The sequence below is a fragment of the Anguilla rostrata genome, chromosome 6, assembly GCF_018555375.3.
Source record: "Anguilla rostrata isolate EN2019 chromosome 6, ASM1855537v3, whole genome shotgun sequence".
NCBI classification, from domain to species: Eukaryota; Metazoa; Chordata; class Actinopteri; order Anguilliformes; family Anguillidae; genus Anguilla; species Anguilla rostrata.
In genome coordinates this window covers 11,568,156-11,584,372 of record NC_057938.1, presented here as the reverse complement: position 1 = coordinate 11,584,372, position 16,217 = coordinate 11,568,156, and the positions used below count along the sequence as shown (strand labels likewise).

General features: G+C 41.9%; 2 protein-coding genes across 4 annotated transcripts; one reads left to right on the top strand and one right to left on the bottom strand.

The window, feature by feature from the left end:
- Positions 1 to 234: 234 nt before the first annotated feature.
- On the bottom strand, positions 235 to 5,041 carry cenpl (centromere protein L). The gene is made up of 5 exons (XM_064338367.1): positions 4,897 to 5,041; positions 4,286 to 4,460; positions 3,735 to 3,986; positions 2,507 to 3,058; positions 235 to 1,235 (listed from the first exon to the last, which is right to left on the bottom strand). Exons 1-5 carry the CDS (start codon positions 4,971 to 4,973, stop codon positions 1,161 to 1,163), a joined length of 1,131 nt encoding a protein of 376 aa, XP_064194437.1. The 5' UTR covers positions 4,974 to 5,041; the 3' UTR covers positions 235 to 1,160.
- dars2 (aspartyl-tRNA synthetase 2, mitochondrial) lies at positions 3,417 to 13,611 on the top strand. Of its 3 annotated transcripts, XM_064338362.1 has the most exons (18): positions 5,169 to 5,757; positions 6,063 to 6,162; positions 6,486 to 6,552; positions 6,776 to 6,877; positions 7,222 to 7,317; positions 7,588 to 7,711; positions 7,799 to 7,845; positions 8,021 to 8,127; positions 8,596 to 8,665; positions 8,856 to 9,035; positions 9,291 to 9,398; positions 9,521 to 9,583; positions 10,490 to 10,642; positions 10,911 to 11,129; positions 11,720 to 11,830; positions 12,465 to 12,540; positions 13,023 to 13,230; positions 13,357 to 13,611. In XM_064338362.1, the coding sequence occupies exons 1-17, from the start codon at positions 5,577 to 5,579 to the stop codon at positions 13,208 to 13,210; spliced, it is 1,992 nt and encodes a 663-aa protein (XP_064194432.1). In that variant the 5' UTR covers positions 5,169 to 5,576; the 3' UTR covers positions 13,211 to 13,230; positions 13,357 to 13,611. The 3 variants fall into 3 exon arrangements, with proteins under 3 accessions (XP_064194433.1, XP_064194432.1, XP_064194431.1); XM_064338363.1 differs by lacking the exon at positions 5,169 to 5,757 and adding an exon at positions 3,417 to 3,510 and having other exon boundaries at positions 13,023 to 13,611; XM_064338361.1 differs by having other exon boundaries at positions 5,170 to 5,757; positions 13,023 to 13,611.
- Positions 13,612 to 16,217: the final 2,606 nt, after the last annotated feature.

Sequence of the window (16,217 nt, the reverse complement as noted above, 5' to 3'; positions counted from 1 at the left end):
GTACATAAAAGAATAAGTATTCACCTATAAAAGTGCTTGTCATGCAGGTGAATAAATGGATTGCATTAAGTGTCTCAGGTCCATCTACTATTGATGTAATACAGAAGTTACTATTGAAGGTGTGACCTGTGTGATTATGGATGTGTGTATAATGTATAAATGCAAAGAACCATTTGGCAATTGTTTGAAATGGAATTGCATGTTTCCCTCAACCACAAATGCACACAAACAAAATCACAAGACAGGTTTCTGATTTATTTAATATAAATACACAAATATAGGTCAGGTGTCTCAAGAATTATAGAGAACATTGCCATTTTGGATTTAATACAAAACTGCCAAATATTTGCATTAGTCTGATGTACTAGAACCAAGCTGGGAATGATAGATCTCTAGGAATAGGGTTGGGCTGTGTTACAGAGTTACATAAGGGCTGTCTAATATTATCCAAAAAGCACTGGTGTGCGTGCAGCACTATGACACCCGATTCAACTAATCATGGTATAAAATGAAGAACTTGACAAGTAGAATCAGGTGTCTTTGTGCTAGGCCTGAACAAAAACCTGCACCCACACCAACACTGATGTAACTCAACACTCCCCAAAAGCCCAACCCTTTTCCTTGAGATCTATCATCCTGTAGGTTTTCATTCCAACCCCACCAAAGCACACCATTTAACAGCTAGATATTTTGATGGGCTGCTAATTAGAACCAGATGTGCTGAATTAGGGTTGAAATGAAAATCTACAGGACGGTAGATCTCCAGGAACAGGGCTGAGCAACCCTGTCCTAGAGGAAGTAGAATGGGCTAAAACCCTTGGTCTAGTCATCGGTGATTTAAGTTTAGATTGGTTCCTGAACTGCGGGAACCAAGAACTCCTGGGATAGGCTGCAGTATGAGAGTTCTCATTAATAGATGTTAATGTTGGTGTAATACACGCATACATGCAGACACATACAAAGGAAAGGTTCTAACCAACGTGAACTTTAATAACTAACTGCAGCATGTAGCCTTCTTTCCCAGTTACCATATGTAGTATATCACAGTTAAAAGCAGGACCCCTATTGCGTAGCTTAATTAGTATGTTGACATTAAAAGTTATGAAGAAATTTTGTACATATAAAATGCTATTTACAAACGCTGGGAAGACTTCCTAGGGTCAGATGGGCATTTTCAGAAGCGCACATTCAGTCAGCAGGGCAAGGACCGAGGTCATCATGTCACTGCTTGCAATCTGAAAGAGGGATAAAAGAATAAACATCACCGCTTTGCACACCTGCCTTATGTATTCAGCACATCAGAATACTTTATCACAGTCTACTGAGACATTTTCCCTTTAAAGGCATAATATGCAAGATTTTTTAGCCTTGCTGTGGTCCGGTGTTTACAATCAAGGAAGTTTTCTCCTCCGTCTTCAACCCCGCCCACTCACCCAGAATACCCCATCTAACGTAGGAAGCTGGATAGCTAGAGTGAACATTTGTACAGTGAAACGAGCGACCGTGAACAACAGTAAGAAGCAGATTAGATTGTAGCTTAATGCCATTATACTGAACGGATAGCTTAATTCATTCTGTTATGTTACAAGCAATAGTGGTTTTATCGTTGGGACTTATTTTGAAAATGTCAGACCCTCACGAAAGACGCTGTCGCTGGCGTCACACTGTAGATATCGTTTCTTACAGGTCCAACAGAAAACAAGCTAACTCAGTGTCACTTTTCATCCCCTTCATGAACTTCAGCTGAGGAAAAGCAATTCCAAGGTTAGCCTAACTGGTTTTTGAACGAGCTATATCACTGTGCCTTTTTTCCTTGCTGTATCTGGGCTTTTTCTGAAATCTGATCCCAAACCACAGACTTTGTACTAGCCACATCCACCCCTTGCCTCAGAAAAGAGCACCTCACCCAGAAATGTCCTGAACACATTTTAGAAAAACAAATGCAGGGAAAGGTGCATGAATTTAGTGAAAATGCATAATGCCAGACTGCTAAAGCATATCTGTGATGCACTGGCATTGTTATTTTATAATATTTTTAAGGTAAAAATCAAGCATAGTATGACTTTAATCTTCTAGCAAGGCTCTTCTAAAGGCTGCATTATTTTTCACTGAAATAAATAATGGCTCTTTGCTATCAGCAACACTTATATGCTTGCCTTCAAGTCTTGGGAATTATCTGCTCTCCCTCTCTCATGTCTTTGTCTCATATGATTTCCATGTTGTGAACATCACTAACCCATCAAGTAGTTACATTGTTGTTTCGGGTCTCCTGGGAGACTTCCTAGAGGACACCAGATGTATATCTAAGCTCCATCTCGAAGAAAGGAACCACTGTGTTCCTGTTGGGTGATTTCAGCTTTCACCTGTATTGCCCTCAGGTATCTGGCTTCCTACCCCACTTCCACTCTCCATGTCACAAGGCAGGCAATTGACTAGACCAGGACTTCTTAAGAGTCTGCCACAGTATTACATTTTTACTTTTAAAAGGATTAAAGCGTGAACGTACCCTGATTTTTCCGTCCTTGTGAGCAGAGCCCAGAGATGTGGCCACCTTAGTTAAGGTCCCAGCTGACAGGTAGATTCTGAAATGGCGAAAAAAATGGGATTCCAGCCCTCGGATGAAACAGTTGACCTCCTCAATGTCCACTGTGTCCCTCAGGCCACTCTCTTGCCGAATGCTGTCCCAGAGTTCCCAGGCGTCCTGTGGGTGAACGGTGTAAGAGACATCCAGAGGGGGTTGAGCTGGGACCGTCCATGCTAACTTCAGGTAGCGGATGTTGGTGTCAGAGTGGCACCCAGTCCATAGGGCAGCTAGCCACTCGAGGTTAGTGGAATTGATGCCCAAAGGGCCAAAGTAACAGTCAAATGTCCTCTCAAACCAGGACATGACCAAGGTGGTGAGGGACTCTGCCCCACTGGTGCCAAACAGAGGCAGGCAGGTGAAGTCGGGGGGCAGGGCCTTTAGGTACTCCACATCACCACTGACACAGCTCAGCCACCCGCTCCACACCACCTTGGCAGTTTCCCCCTCGGCAGGAAAAGCAGATTTTGACTGGATCTAACAGTAAATGACACATGCAGAAAAGGACTGTCAGTTTTCAAGAAACCATCACACTGCACTGTAGCATTAGATTAACTGAGGAAACCATCATACATCACTGTAGCATTAGAGCAGTGGTAGCCAACACTGTTCCCGGAGATCTACCATCCTGCAGGTTTTTTATTTCAACCCTAATTTGGCACACCTGACTCTACTAATTAGCAGCTGAACAAGATCTTTAGCTGTCAAATACGGGGGGTGCTTTGTTAGGGGTGGAGTGAAAACCTACAGGGCGGTAGATCACCAGGAACAGGGTTGGTTACCACTGCATTAGAATATTTGACAAAAATATAATTTGCATTGTGGTTTTAGAACAGTTCAAGAAAATATAATGGTACGGTCCAGTTGGCTGGTCAAAATCAAACCAAGATGGACTGATCCAAGTGCAATTTTTCTTTTTGATCGCTTCAGTACGTTTTTTAAATTATTTTTTTACAGTAATCAAAGCATATGTGCTTGTTCGATATAGAGAATATTCTTCGAATTCTCATCAGTGTGCCGAATGTGGCAGTCAGGTCATCTTATACAATCTTTTATTTCATGTTATTCAGCAGGTGGGCTGAATGACATGAGCAGTTTTTAAATAGGACGATATGAAAATGAATGATCATTACAGAATTTGGACTGCTTCTACCTGTATTAAAACCGTCTCGGCATCATCTTCAGTCTCTGCCAGTCCAAGAGCTGCGGTGAAGACCACTTTGAAGCCAAGCTCTTGACCAACTTCCACAGCAACTCCCTGCTGCTTTTCAGCCACTAAGAACGAGGCTAGTTGTTTTGAGTAAGACTGAAGCTGAGTATGTCTAAACTGATATAAAGGTGTAACGTAGGAAAGCTTCCATTCTTTCTTCACAATGAGAGCGACGTGTTCTGGGTCAACTTGTTCCTGCAAAGCAAACCAGGAAGATCATGTAATGATTATCACTAGCTAAGACAATAAAAAACATGAATACTGCCAAATAAAATACGTATGGCACCGACTGGCTACCTGTTATTTCCCTATTACCAGCAACCAAAATATTACCACAGCTTTATTAAGCATTTTATATGTAGCACCCGGGTGTAATTAAGTGCTAATACAAAGTTGCATTTCAAAAATGGCCAGCTCAACAGTGGGTATCACAGTTTGGTATATTCAGCAAGCAACATAGTTTATTTGTTCGGGACGTAAAACGTTGTACTTACTGTAAGGTTGCGTGGTTTGGGAATCCCTCTGCTTGTTGGTATTCGTACAGCAGTAAGTTGACCTGGTGTACACCCGAAATGAGATGTCAATTCAACACCAAGACTTCGGCGTGAAAACCCATAACTTTTGGTCCTTCTGTGTGGCGCGGTCTCATTTATAGGGGTCGTGATTGCGCTAAAACAAGAAATTGACATAATTCTGTTAGATGATACCTTCAAGATGAAGTCGCAAGATAAAAACAAGCTAACCTAATAACATTTGTACGAATATAAATCTAGATAAATACAGCCATATTGCTAGCTAAAATAAACTAGAAAGAAGGTTTAAAAGTTAAGATTAGCGGTTAGAGAGTAACACCTTAAATGACTAGTCTAATTAAGATAACGTTAGTTTGCTAGATTCATCTTGATATAGTCTAGTAGAAATTCGCTATCTGTATATGTCATCAAGCAGCAAACTCGTTTGTGATTAGCAGCGTTAGCTAGTAAATCGACGTTTATGCATGCTTTTTTCCCCACAGTTCGCGTTGATACCAAGCTATCAATTAATTAACGTTATCTTACTAGAGTATTTCTAGACATCAAGTTTAAAAAGCCACTCCTGTTGTTACCTTACTCGCGTCTCCATGACTGACAAAAAACAGCACAAGTAAAACAGGAAACAAATTTGAACGACGCGCGTTCCCATCAGGCATTGGGAAACAAGCAGGCCACACCAGCTAAGTACCGAGTGAATTATCTCGATTATCGTACAGCCGACGTTGATAATGTACTAATTTCAACAGTCGTGATTTCAACGGCTATGCCCACTCTTACAGCTAAGTACACATAGATACATGTATACTTAACGTTAATTTATAGCATATAATATATATATTTAGTCTAAAGAATCTATGTTGTGACATCCAATTGATTCTTTCTAGGTTTGACATATATAGTCTAGGTAGATTTGGTAAGGTTGTCCGTGTCTCCAGGAAGGACCTCTACACATGTTCTTGAAAATGCATGCAATTTATAGTTAGTTTATAAAGCTATTGTGAAATGTATTTTATTGCCAGCTTGCGCATTAACATTTTCATTAAGAAAATGTACACGTTGCTTAGGTGTCGTTGCGTTGTAATTAAATTACCTTCTCACTGAGTATTTCTGTTTCAGTTCGCCATATCAATAAGTACTTAGCAGCTGACGCCAGTGTTGTATGTTTTCCCTGGATATAGCAAAACAAACTACAATGGCAGCTTGGTAACTTAAGTTATTGGTCAAATATACTTCACAGCATCTTGGGAGAACCATGTCCTCGAAATTCGGAATGTTCCTTCAGCGGTTTGTAAACGCTGCCAGGTTGTCGCTGCCTCTAAGGTTGTCTTCGAAAGGGATGCATGTTCGTGTCACCAAAAATCCGGTATCTTTCGCAAAACATAGAAGCATTCCCTGGATTTTCACTCGCTACAGATTTTACAGCACTTGCACAGGTATCAATTCAGCTATAAACATGTATTTAATGAACTTGCCTATGAAACACGTTGGAAAGCTTTGGTAACACTAACAAGTATAGTGAGCTAAATCTAATCTTTAGTTCAGGATACCATGATTTTAGAAGAGGAACAAGACTAACGTCAATTATCCAACGTTCCACGTATACAATGTCAGACGAGTGGACCTAGTTGCTGATGACAGGCCGCAGTTTTACCATAGACACGACAGAGAAAGGAACGTACGGAGCAACCTGCTCTACTCAACTTGATGAACCCTCAGTGTTTTCTGCCCTTTTTAACAGGACAGAGCAGTTTCTCGCCCAGGACTCACGCCTGTGCGGAAATCCGCCCCAAACACGTTGGCGAGGAGGTGACCCTATGTGGGTGGATCCAGTACCGTAGGTAAAGATGGACGCACAGAGAGCTTTCGTCTGCTATAACTTGTTATAACATAACATACCATAATGACGAGAACAGGCCATTCAGCCCAACAATGCTCGACATTTTCCTAACTAAATTGTTCCTAGTGTTTGTATTACCTATTGACTAAATAGTACCTGACACCATAGGTCTGCAGTTTCTGTGTACAGCAGAAGTTACAGCTGCTGCCTAGTAAACTAACCAGGGAAAGGAGACAAGTCCTGCCAAAGTTCATCTGACCTGTTCTGGAAGACTGTGTGACAAGTCTGGGAAATCCATTTGTGTCTTTGTACTTCTTCACTTAGACATGACTTGTTTGTCATCCTGAGAGACTTCAGTGGTCTGATACAGCTCCTTATCCCACAAGATGAGGTATTGTAAATAATCTTGTTTCCCCCAAATGTACATGTATGATTTTTACTTTAATTGTTAATTATTTAAACTTACTATGTTAAAATAGTTATTTACTGCTATTTTTGTTACTGATTTGACTAGTTCTAAACCTCAGTAAATGGCAGCAATAAAATGTGTTGTTATTGTTGGACAAATGCCCTATTCTTATCAGTAAAATATTATGTTATGTGTTTTTCTGTAGTCTTTAGTGCATTTGAAGAACACTCTCTGTGGTCTACCACTTGAGTCTGTCATCAAGGTAACCGGAAAGGTCATCCATCGTCCACCAGGGCAGGAGAACAAGGTCAGTCTGAATCTGCCAGTCTGAATATGTCATTCAGCATTGTTCCAATGGACTGACTGCCTTGTTTGGGCAGTCAGTCTATTTTAATAATTTTTTAATTGAAAATCATTCTCAATATAAACTATCTTATCTCTAAATATGAATGTACAAATATGAGAAATTTCCAAATATTTTAATATTGGTCTGAAAATGGAGAAGGGCTGCTTTTCACTTCTGAATACTGGTTCATCTTTCAGTCTGATTATTTAGTGAAAGTAAATTGAATACTTGTTTTTTTCCCAATTTCTTATGATTCGTTGACTTTCTTCATCTGTTCCGCTTTCTGGCGTGATACTGCTACTCAGGAGATGCCCACTGGAGCGATTGAAGTCTGTGTTGGGAGTCTCAAGGTCTTAAATGTCTGCAAAAAGTTGCCCTTTGAAATCAAAGACTTTGTAAAAGTGAGTCATGAATATTCACTGTACATAAAGAAATGTTACTTTATGCAGATGTGACATGCACTGAAAGGATTCGGTAACTAAATCATACTGCGAGTGTGCAAATGTAAAAAGCTGCAACAATGGTCCAATGGTACCTTTTTAATAAATGCCTTCACCCAAATGTTAAAGTGTTAGGTTGTCTGCTTGCTAACTTGTTAATGATTTTGCATTGGATATTTCAGCATTGTACTCCGCAGCACGTTCACACATGTCTTAATTTGTATTTCGCAGAAGTCTGAGTCCCTGCGTATGCAGTACCGCTACCTGGACCTCCGTTCTGCTCAAATGCAGTCCAACCTTAGGCTGAGGTCTCAGCTTGTGATGAAAATGAGAGAGTTTCTTTGCAATATACACGGTATGTACATAGTATATTGTAAAACACTTTGAATGCCATTTTGTCAAGTCTAGTTAATATTTTCTTTTTTTTATCTTCGTATTGTAGGGTTCGTTGATGTTGAAACCCCCACCTTATTTAAGCGGACCCCTGGAGTAAGTGTCAACGCATTTCAGTGTGTGCTCTGAAGCCACTGCATTGACAGGTGTAGTGGGTACAATTACTCACTGCTGGTTGTTTCTGCCTTTACTATTTGGAGTTTTTGTGGTCATTTCCTATTTTTTTTAAGAGTTTTGAGGAGTGATGTCTATACTGAAATTATGTTTTTAGGGTGCAAAGGAGTTTTTGGTGCCCTCTCGGGATCCTGGTCGATTTTACTCACTCCCGCAGAGTCCACAGCAGTTTAAACAGCTGCTAATGGTGGCTGGCCTCGACAGGTAAACACGTCAGCTGTCATCAACTAGCAGATATTTTTTCTGATTAAAATAAAATTAATTTGTTCTGCTCTGTTGGTACATTTTATATTTTCTGCTTATTTTGAAATTTTTTATTTTTAGAAAATCTTTCAAGACTTATTTCTGTTATTTTTACTTATTTTAATTTAGTTTCCCCTGTGAAACATTGGGGCCTAGATCTTTGTGGTACTAGTAAAAATGATAATAGCAGTTGTTGTTTTGTTTAAGAGAACTTCTGTCCGTGTTCGAAGTATTGAATCTCTGGGGCTAAATAAAATATGAGCTTGAGACGAGTGCATTTATTTCATGTTACGATATTTTTCCTGGTGAATGTATTCAACTTAAAAAATAATGCAGATTTAAAAAAAAATAAAAAAAATTTTATTCAGACATATTGCTGGATTGCTCTTTTTAAACCCGGCAGATGCTCACTTGTCTATTCTGTGTCAGGTATTTCCAGGTGGCTCGCTGCTACAGAGATGAGGGTTCCAAGCCTGACAGACAGCCTGAATTCACACAGGTTATTCACTCATTCACTCAGTGTAATTCGAACAATGTGACTCTTTGGTTATTGCAATGATTCTGTAATGTGGTAGCTGCTGGGTTCTACTTGTCAAGTTTTGCAGCCAGTCAGACTGAGCCACCTGCACAGCTGCAGTGGTGCTGCAGGCGAGTGAGCCCCAGTTACGGTCGGCCTGGCTCTTTCGCAGGTGGACATAGAAATGTCCTTTGTGGATCAGACGGGGATCCAGACTCTGGTAGAGGGTCTAATTCAGCACTGCTGGCCGGAGGCGATGTGCCCTGTCTCTGTGCCCTTCCCCTCCCTCACCTACGCTGATGCGATGAGGGAGTACGGGGTGGATAAACCTGACACCCGATTCGGAATGAAGGTACGTTATGGTCATTATTACAATGGCCCTAACATCCTTGTTGTTTCCGTCCAGTGATTCTCTCTGGACAAGACCAGCTTCTTTCAAAACTTTAACTTTAACTAAGGCCTCTTGTAAAACTTTGCTCTCTTAAGTGTGGTACTGTGCATACTGTTGATGGGTAGATATCGCCATGCCCTCTTACAGATATCCAGTCTTTGCTTTTTGGAAGCGTTGGCCTTTGTGACAGGTTGTTAATGTTTCCTATGAATGCAGCTTGTGGATGTGAGTGAGACATTCCGTGGCACAGAGGTGGGGTTCCTGAGGGAAGCTGTCAATCACCCTGAGGGGTGTGTCCAGGCAATCTGTGTGCCTGGTGGGGCGGTAAGTACATGAAATATCAGGTGTGGGGTGACCCTCACAATTAGAGCAGCCAGTCAGCAAGAGATGTGTGTATGCATGAAATGAGTGTTCAGAAGTTCACAGTTTTTCTTCTTTGTTGTCAGACACATTTGAAGAATAAGGATTTGGAATCCATTAAACAAACAGCCCAGGCCCAGTTCAACCAGGCAAGTGTTCTTCCGACACATGTTAAAAACAGACACGCAACTTCTAAACGCATTGTTACAGTTCAAAAATGCACCTCCAATGAGACTGCTGGGCGGAACTGCCTCTTAGGGTACGGCCCTAGTGCATGGATGAGCCTTACGGTCTGGTGTCAAATCAGGACCATGACAGTGCCAGCTGTGCCTGGCTGTGCTACAGGGTGACAACATCAACCAAGAACGGGAGCATTCCAGTTGGCATTGTGATGGTGTCCAGTCACAAACAAGCAACACACGCTTGTTGATCGGACTTCCAAAAAACTGTGTGTTGAGCTGCATATGAAGCATCCTCTTCCCACTCATGTCTGCACAGGCCTTGCACACTAGAGTTGCACACTACTGTCTGATTAAAAAGTGGCTGCTGACATCACATGATTCGGAGGATAATGCATCCGTGCCTGTGCTTTCCTGAATTGATAACAGAGGTGGCACCGATGAAAGAAATGAAAAAAGTGGGAAAAGCACTGAAAAACATATTATTGATCATCCATACTGATAATTGAAAATAAATACACCTTAATTTACAGATGGCTCTGGAAACTCATGCTTAAGACAGAAAAATAAGGTAACTCGGGGAACGGAAGTAAATGTAAGTGTAGGCAACATCATTAAAAACTAGATAAAGCATTATGGTCTGTTTAATCCAACAGTTCTGTTTCATTATTTATCATGTCAAATTTTTTTTTCCCTGCTCTACAGTCACCTCACTTCTGTATGTTCACCTCGGATGCCTTATTTTCTCTTGAACTGAACAGTCATAAAGTCATACACAAACATATGAAGTGGTGTTTACTTGTAACCAGAGGTGCAAATGTCTGCTTTTCCCTATCTAAACAGTGAGTGACTGTGGTGTTCTCTTTTTTGAAACAGGAACTGAGTGTGGTTGTGCTGAAGGCAGACGGCTCATGGAAATCTCCCCTAAGCAAACACTTATCCGACTCGGTGAAGCAGCAGCTGCTTCAGAAAATGGAGGCTGAAGCTGGAGACCTGCTGCTTTTGGCCGCTGGTGCGGCAGAGGGTGTGGTGAGTGAACTTGCCACACCTTTGCTTTCCTCTACCTCTTGATATGAGCTCCCAGTCATGCTAGAAGTACACCACGTGTTTCTGTGTAATGTTTACAGAAGACTGTGGCTGCTGTTGTAACATGTTAGGCCTTGTTTTCGGTAGGCCTCTTGTTTTTAGAATGTTTATCTTCTCCAATGGAAAGTGAATAAGAGCAAAGCTATGGGTGAGGCTGTTTTTACATCCCTGCTGTTGTATATGAAGTTTTGTCTCTCCTCTTCATCTCTAGCGCCCCCTCCTGGGGAAACTGAGGCTGCAGTGCGCCGAGCTGCTGGAGGCCCAGGGAGTAGCCATCAGGGACCCTTCTGCCTTTCACTTCCTGTGGGTGGTGGACTTTCCCCTGTTCCTCCCCAAAGAGGAGGACCCAGGGCGGCTGGAGTCTGCTCACCACCCCTTCACCGCACCCCACCCTGAGGATGCAGCGCTCCTGTACTCTGAGCCACACAAGGTTAGAGCGGCCACTCTCACCCGACTGACTAAGCAATGCTACAGTGGCCCAGTGTCGCTGTGGTTCCTCTGTTAATCCTGAGTTAAGTTGGTGTGGAATAAGGGAACTGGGTGGTGTTTCATGAAGCTGGATTACAGAGTTAGCTGGATAACTGCTGAGTAAAAACCTGGAACAGCTCTTTTTTTACTTCAGTCCACGTTCTAGATTTGGGAGGGTCCCGGGCTTTTTGCTCAGTTCAGTTACCCAGCTAATCTCAATAATCCTGCTTGTGAAACAGGGTCCTGAACCTCTTCGTGGTTCCAAGGTTTGTTTGTTGTAATAGTGTGAATATAAAAATTTGGAGCACTCAAGAAATGACAGTGAAAATTCAAACAGACTTCTATTTTTATTTCTAAATATTACTGAGCGATTACAGTCAATCTGGCTTCAATATGATTAGAGTGCTGTCTGTAAGAAATCACCCACTCAGTAATGATTGTTAAACCCAGCCCAGTTAGTGACTGGTTAACGTGGTTGCACATGCTGGTCTTGCAGGTGTCTGATGTCATGAGACCTCTCATTAGCTTCTGCTTCCTTTGGCATTGTGTCAGGTCCGCAGCCAGCATTATGACTTGGTTCTGAATGGATCTGAGATCGGAGGGGGATCCATCCGCATTCACAGGGCCTCCATGCAGCAGTATGTGCTAGAGAAAGTCCTGAAGGTAACTGCAGCCTACTGACCTTCGCTTCTGGCCTCAGATACTGACCTCAACTACAGACTTCCACTGCTGACTGTGATACTGACATCAGCGACTGACCTACATCCTGATTGACAAGATATGACCAAACCCCAACACCCGTATGTACATCCTGTTATCAAACTCTGCAGCCGTACGTACAGGCTGTTGTCATACCCTGCACCCCATTCACAGACCTGTGAACAGACCACCTGGTGTTTCGGCCTCTTAGGGATGAAAGTGATGGTTATAGTTCACTTTTGCCCCCTAGTGGAGCCTCAAGTTGCCTACAGCAGTCAGAAAATCAGTGACTCTCCAAACTGCAATTCTCCAGCACTGAAAACCTACCTGTTTAATATGTCTCCCATCAACCCAGACTCACATCTCTTAGCTGATTTGATCTGCTGATCTTCAGCCAGTTTTTAAGTACTTAGTGCAAATACTGGTGTAGGTCTTTGACTCTGGACTTTTCCACACATCAATGTACTTGTCAGTATTTGTATCGGTATCAGTATGTTTGACAATTGACAATATGCTTGTTACAGCGTTGTTTCATACAGTGCACTTTTGTATTTTTTATAGTCCGCTAAATGAATTTAAACGTCGTCTTCTCTTCCAGGAGGATTCCTCCCTGCTCTCTCACCTGATGGAGGCGCTGGACTCTGGTGCTCCCCCGCACGGAGGGATTGCATTGGGTAAGCTTCTCTGACCAAACGTCGCGTTGCAAACCTCGAAATTCCAACGGAATTCAGGAAACGAACTGGAATCCAGTTCATTAACTGAGAAATCCTCATAGAACGTTATGGGCCTTAATTAGCTGACTTTTAATTCAATTACTGAACTGAAGTGCGATTGATCCCAGCCCTGTTATGTAATTAGTTAGCACTGGTCCAAATCCACCCTCTCCCAGGGAAGTTGTTCTTAACTTTACAGTCTGACCGCAGGAGCAAAGTCAGGCAGCTGACCTGTTTATAGCCTCATTGTCTTAGTTTATGATGCAACAGACTGATGAAAGCAGGAAATCTCAGAGTTCAGATTTGTGTGTAAACTGTTCAAGACTGTACTGAAAACAGTGATAAAATGGAACTGGTCTTGTCCGTTTGATGTGAAGCGTCATAAAAGCTACGCTTTGTATTGAGATTTGCTAGTGACCATTGTTTTGTCGCTGTTTTATCAGGCTTGGACCGCCTGGTGGCCATCATAGTGGGCGCTCCCAGCATTAGGGACGTGATCGCGTTCCCCAAATCCTTCCGGGGTCATGACCTTATGAGCGGCGCCCCAGACTTTGTCTCTGAGGAGGAGCTGAAGCCCTACCACATTAGTGTGAACTGGCCCACAGAGGACCAGGGAGTCGAGGGGAACTAGGCACCCAGACATTATGGACGGTGTGTAATTCTAATCAGTGCCTGTTGAGAATATCCTTTTATGATTAAATGTATAATTTTGATTTAATACAATTTCAGTTAAATCTTTTCATATAGGTTTTACTTATGTGTCATTCATTATTCTAGATGGGGAAACACGGAAAACGATACTGACAGCTGAAACTGACCAATAGCTTTAAACATTGGATGGAATTCCTGTTCATATTGAGCCAATCAGAAAAGGTTAGAAAATGGTATAAATGTTCCAGCACAATGCAGTGGATTACACTGTAGCGGGGAGTAAATGCATCTAGCGTTTGATGAATTACATTATTTTCCACAGCCTGAAAAGTGCTAACACAAGTTAGCACTATTGTTAATAAAGGTGTTGGTTTTATATTACCATGTGGTCCGGGTATTAAAAAAAGGTTGCACAAATATATTTTTACAAGATAAGTCAAAATGTATGGAAGTCCTGCTTTTTGTCTCCAGCAGTGAATAACATATTTATTAATGAATTTAATAGAAATATACAGGCCACACGTGCTGCGTAGCTCTATTCTATCACTATCCACCAGGGGGCAGTGTTAACCTATTGTAAATTTGGATTGCGAGATATATTAAATTACTGTCTTTTTCAGGCTTCTGTCAGCGTATTAGTGAGCAAGGCTGCATTTATTTTGGTAATAAAAAAAATTAAGTTAAGATTGTTGATAAGCCATATTTGTTCCAGATTTTAAATTATTATTTCTATTTTTTTATTCTGGATATGCAGGGTCCTGCGTTAGGGTATATTGATAAATTGATGCATCACTATGCAAATGTCTAGATACAACTGCATCAATGTGATGTATGAATCGATTGGTATCACATTGAATCGCTAGCTTTTATTTTGCCAGATTGAGGCACTGAAGTTATACTATTATTTCAATGATCTCTTGAGTGTTAGTGGGATGGGGGGAGGGGGGATCTGTCAAATCTAATAGTCACATCCATGAACTTGAATGGACTACTTGTCTCAAAAGTTGCGCATTATTGTGTAAGAAGGAAGTAGGAATAAATATAAAGTTTTCAGGAAAATTCAATAATTATTTGCTGATGTGCCTTCTTAAAAGTATTTAGCTCAATTAACAGCACTGCACAAAGTGACTTGCCCCTTTAAATGCATTCATCTGAATTAGATCCAGGGATTTTTTTCCTGTCAGAGAAGCACCCCGTGTGCAGTGATCATTAAAGAAATGAGCTTTCTTTTGATGAGAGCAGTTTGACAGGGAGCAAATGGCAGCATTTAAAATTCACAATGGAACAGGAGCTCCATGGTGCATTAAAAATATGATTTATCACCAGAGAGCGATCTTTTATTAGCTGCAGTTTGGAAGACAGAAAAACAACAACAAACCAATCAAAGGAGTCCAGGGTGTGTCCTCTCTCTGTCTGGCTGGCAGTTTGTCGGTTTGTAATGAAAACCAGAACTTCGTTAGCTCATTTCAGGCTTCATGGAGGTATTTTTAAATGGTTTTCTCGCAAGGACTTGATATAATCAAACTCTTCTCTAGGCTGCCACTGTAATTGTTCATTTGCCTGTATAAACAAACTAGGCCACTGTTCTTTGTGATAACGGTTATAAATGATGTTCCCATTGAATTCTAATCTTAATCTATGGTCCCATCTTGATTGTTTGAGCTGTGTGTGACATGGTCTTTACATTGTTACCACCTTTCTTTTGAAGCTTAAGGTTTAGCCTCTGTCTCTGACCATTTTTTCTTATTGTCAAAATGGCTGTCTTGACTCTGGTCCTCATGTTGACAAACAGCAACATTCAAAAGCCTAGAAACCTAAAATATTTCTTTGTTCCAAACATTACGGAGCTTGCTGTATGTAAATTAGAACTAGTATGTTAGAGCTTGGAATTCACAGTACCATTATACTTCTCCAGTGAATCTGTTGCCATTAGAGAATGAAGTTCAAAAAAAAGCCTGCACCAAATACAAAGATCTTACAAGGCAAGGACATAAATGCTCTGTATGGCCAAGAAAATGCGAACAAGTATTTCTGACACTGTGAGAGGTATCCGGTGTTCTTGGCGCTCCTTGTCTCCCTCTCTGAAGTGGATCCATGCCAGACGGATCGTGAGGGATCGCTTATCTCCGTTCAGAGCGCCTCACGTGACAGGCAGACGGGCTCCCGGGCGACGTCCCCGACCGGGCGCCTCTGGCCGCGGGGGAGCCGCTGTAATCCGGGCTGAGCCCGTCGCTGGGATTACGGGGCGTTTCGCTGGGCTCAGCGCACAGTGCAGCATGTGGATTAGAGCCGGGGGCGTAGCTTGCCTCCTAATCCGCAGCCCGTACCGGACCGCGGGCAGCGGAGCAATAATGGAATAATGTAGCGAGTGCTGGCATTGACCTGCTGTCTGGTAATCCACTTTCCTTTCGCTCTGCCATTTGGCACATTAACAGACTAAAACTGAGGGTTTAGCTTCGGAAGTATTACAAGGTTGGCTGCCATTTATCACTTGTGTCTGTAACATGAAATTCATTATTTTTAGGAGTGCGTCAAAAAGCATACAAGAATGAACCCCAGGCAAAGGGGTAAAGTGATAAGCACTCACAAAGAAAATGGGTTTTCTGACTGCTTGGTTTTAGTATGCCCACCTTTGAACTTTTCAGTTCTCTGTGCTCACCCATTGTTCACTTTAAGCAGAAAGAGCCCAGACTTGATTTGACATGCTACCTGAAATATAAAAGGGCTGTCATCTTATTGACATGTGTGTTTTAGATGAGGAGGTTATGAAAATGTAGAATGTGGTCTCTTGAGTTACTGAATTCGTAACCCTGATTGGAGAGAATATTACATAAACCCAGAGCCCTAGCAAGTGTAATCTATAAACAGACGCTAATAGCTTGTATTGCCATTGACCCATTTCCCCAGCCCTAGATGCTAACTGATCTCATTAAGCGCTTGACTTGACTCCATTCCTCTGTGGTGGACTCTCGTGCGCCCCCTAGGCT

Bases quoted from the DNA above. Each gene is read 5' to 3' on its own strand.
- dars2 (XM_064338362.1), top strand. From the start codon at position 5,577: ATGTCCTCGAAATTCGGAATGTTCCTTCAGCGGTTTGTAAACGCTGCC. The intron at 6,878-7,221 runs GTCAGTCTGAAT...ACTGCTACTCAG, and splicing joins CACCAGGGCAGGAGAACAAG to GAGATGCCCACTGGAGCGAT. The intron at 10,643-10,910 runs GTGAGTGAACTT...CTTCATCTCTAG, and splicing joins CTGGTGCGGCAGAGGGTGTG to CGCCCCCTCCTGGGGAAACT.
- cenpl (XM_064338367.1), bottom strand. From the start codon at position 4,973: ATGGGAACGCGCGTCGTTCAAATTTGTTTCCTGTTTTACTTGTGCTGT. The intron at 3,987-4,285 runs GTAAGTACAACG...TTTGCTTTGCAG, and splicing joins CCAAACCACGCAACCTTACA to GAACAAGTTGACCCAGAACA. The intron at 1,236-2,506 runs GTACGTTCACGC...TCCCTCTTTCAG, and splicing joins ACAAGGACGGAAAAATCAGG to ATTGCAAGCAGTGACATGAT.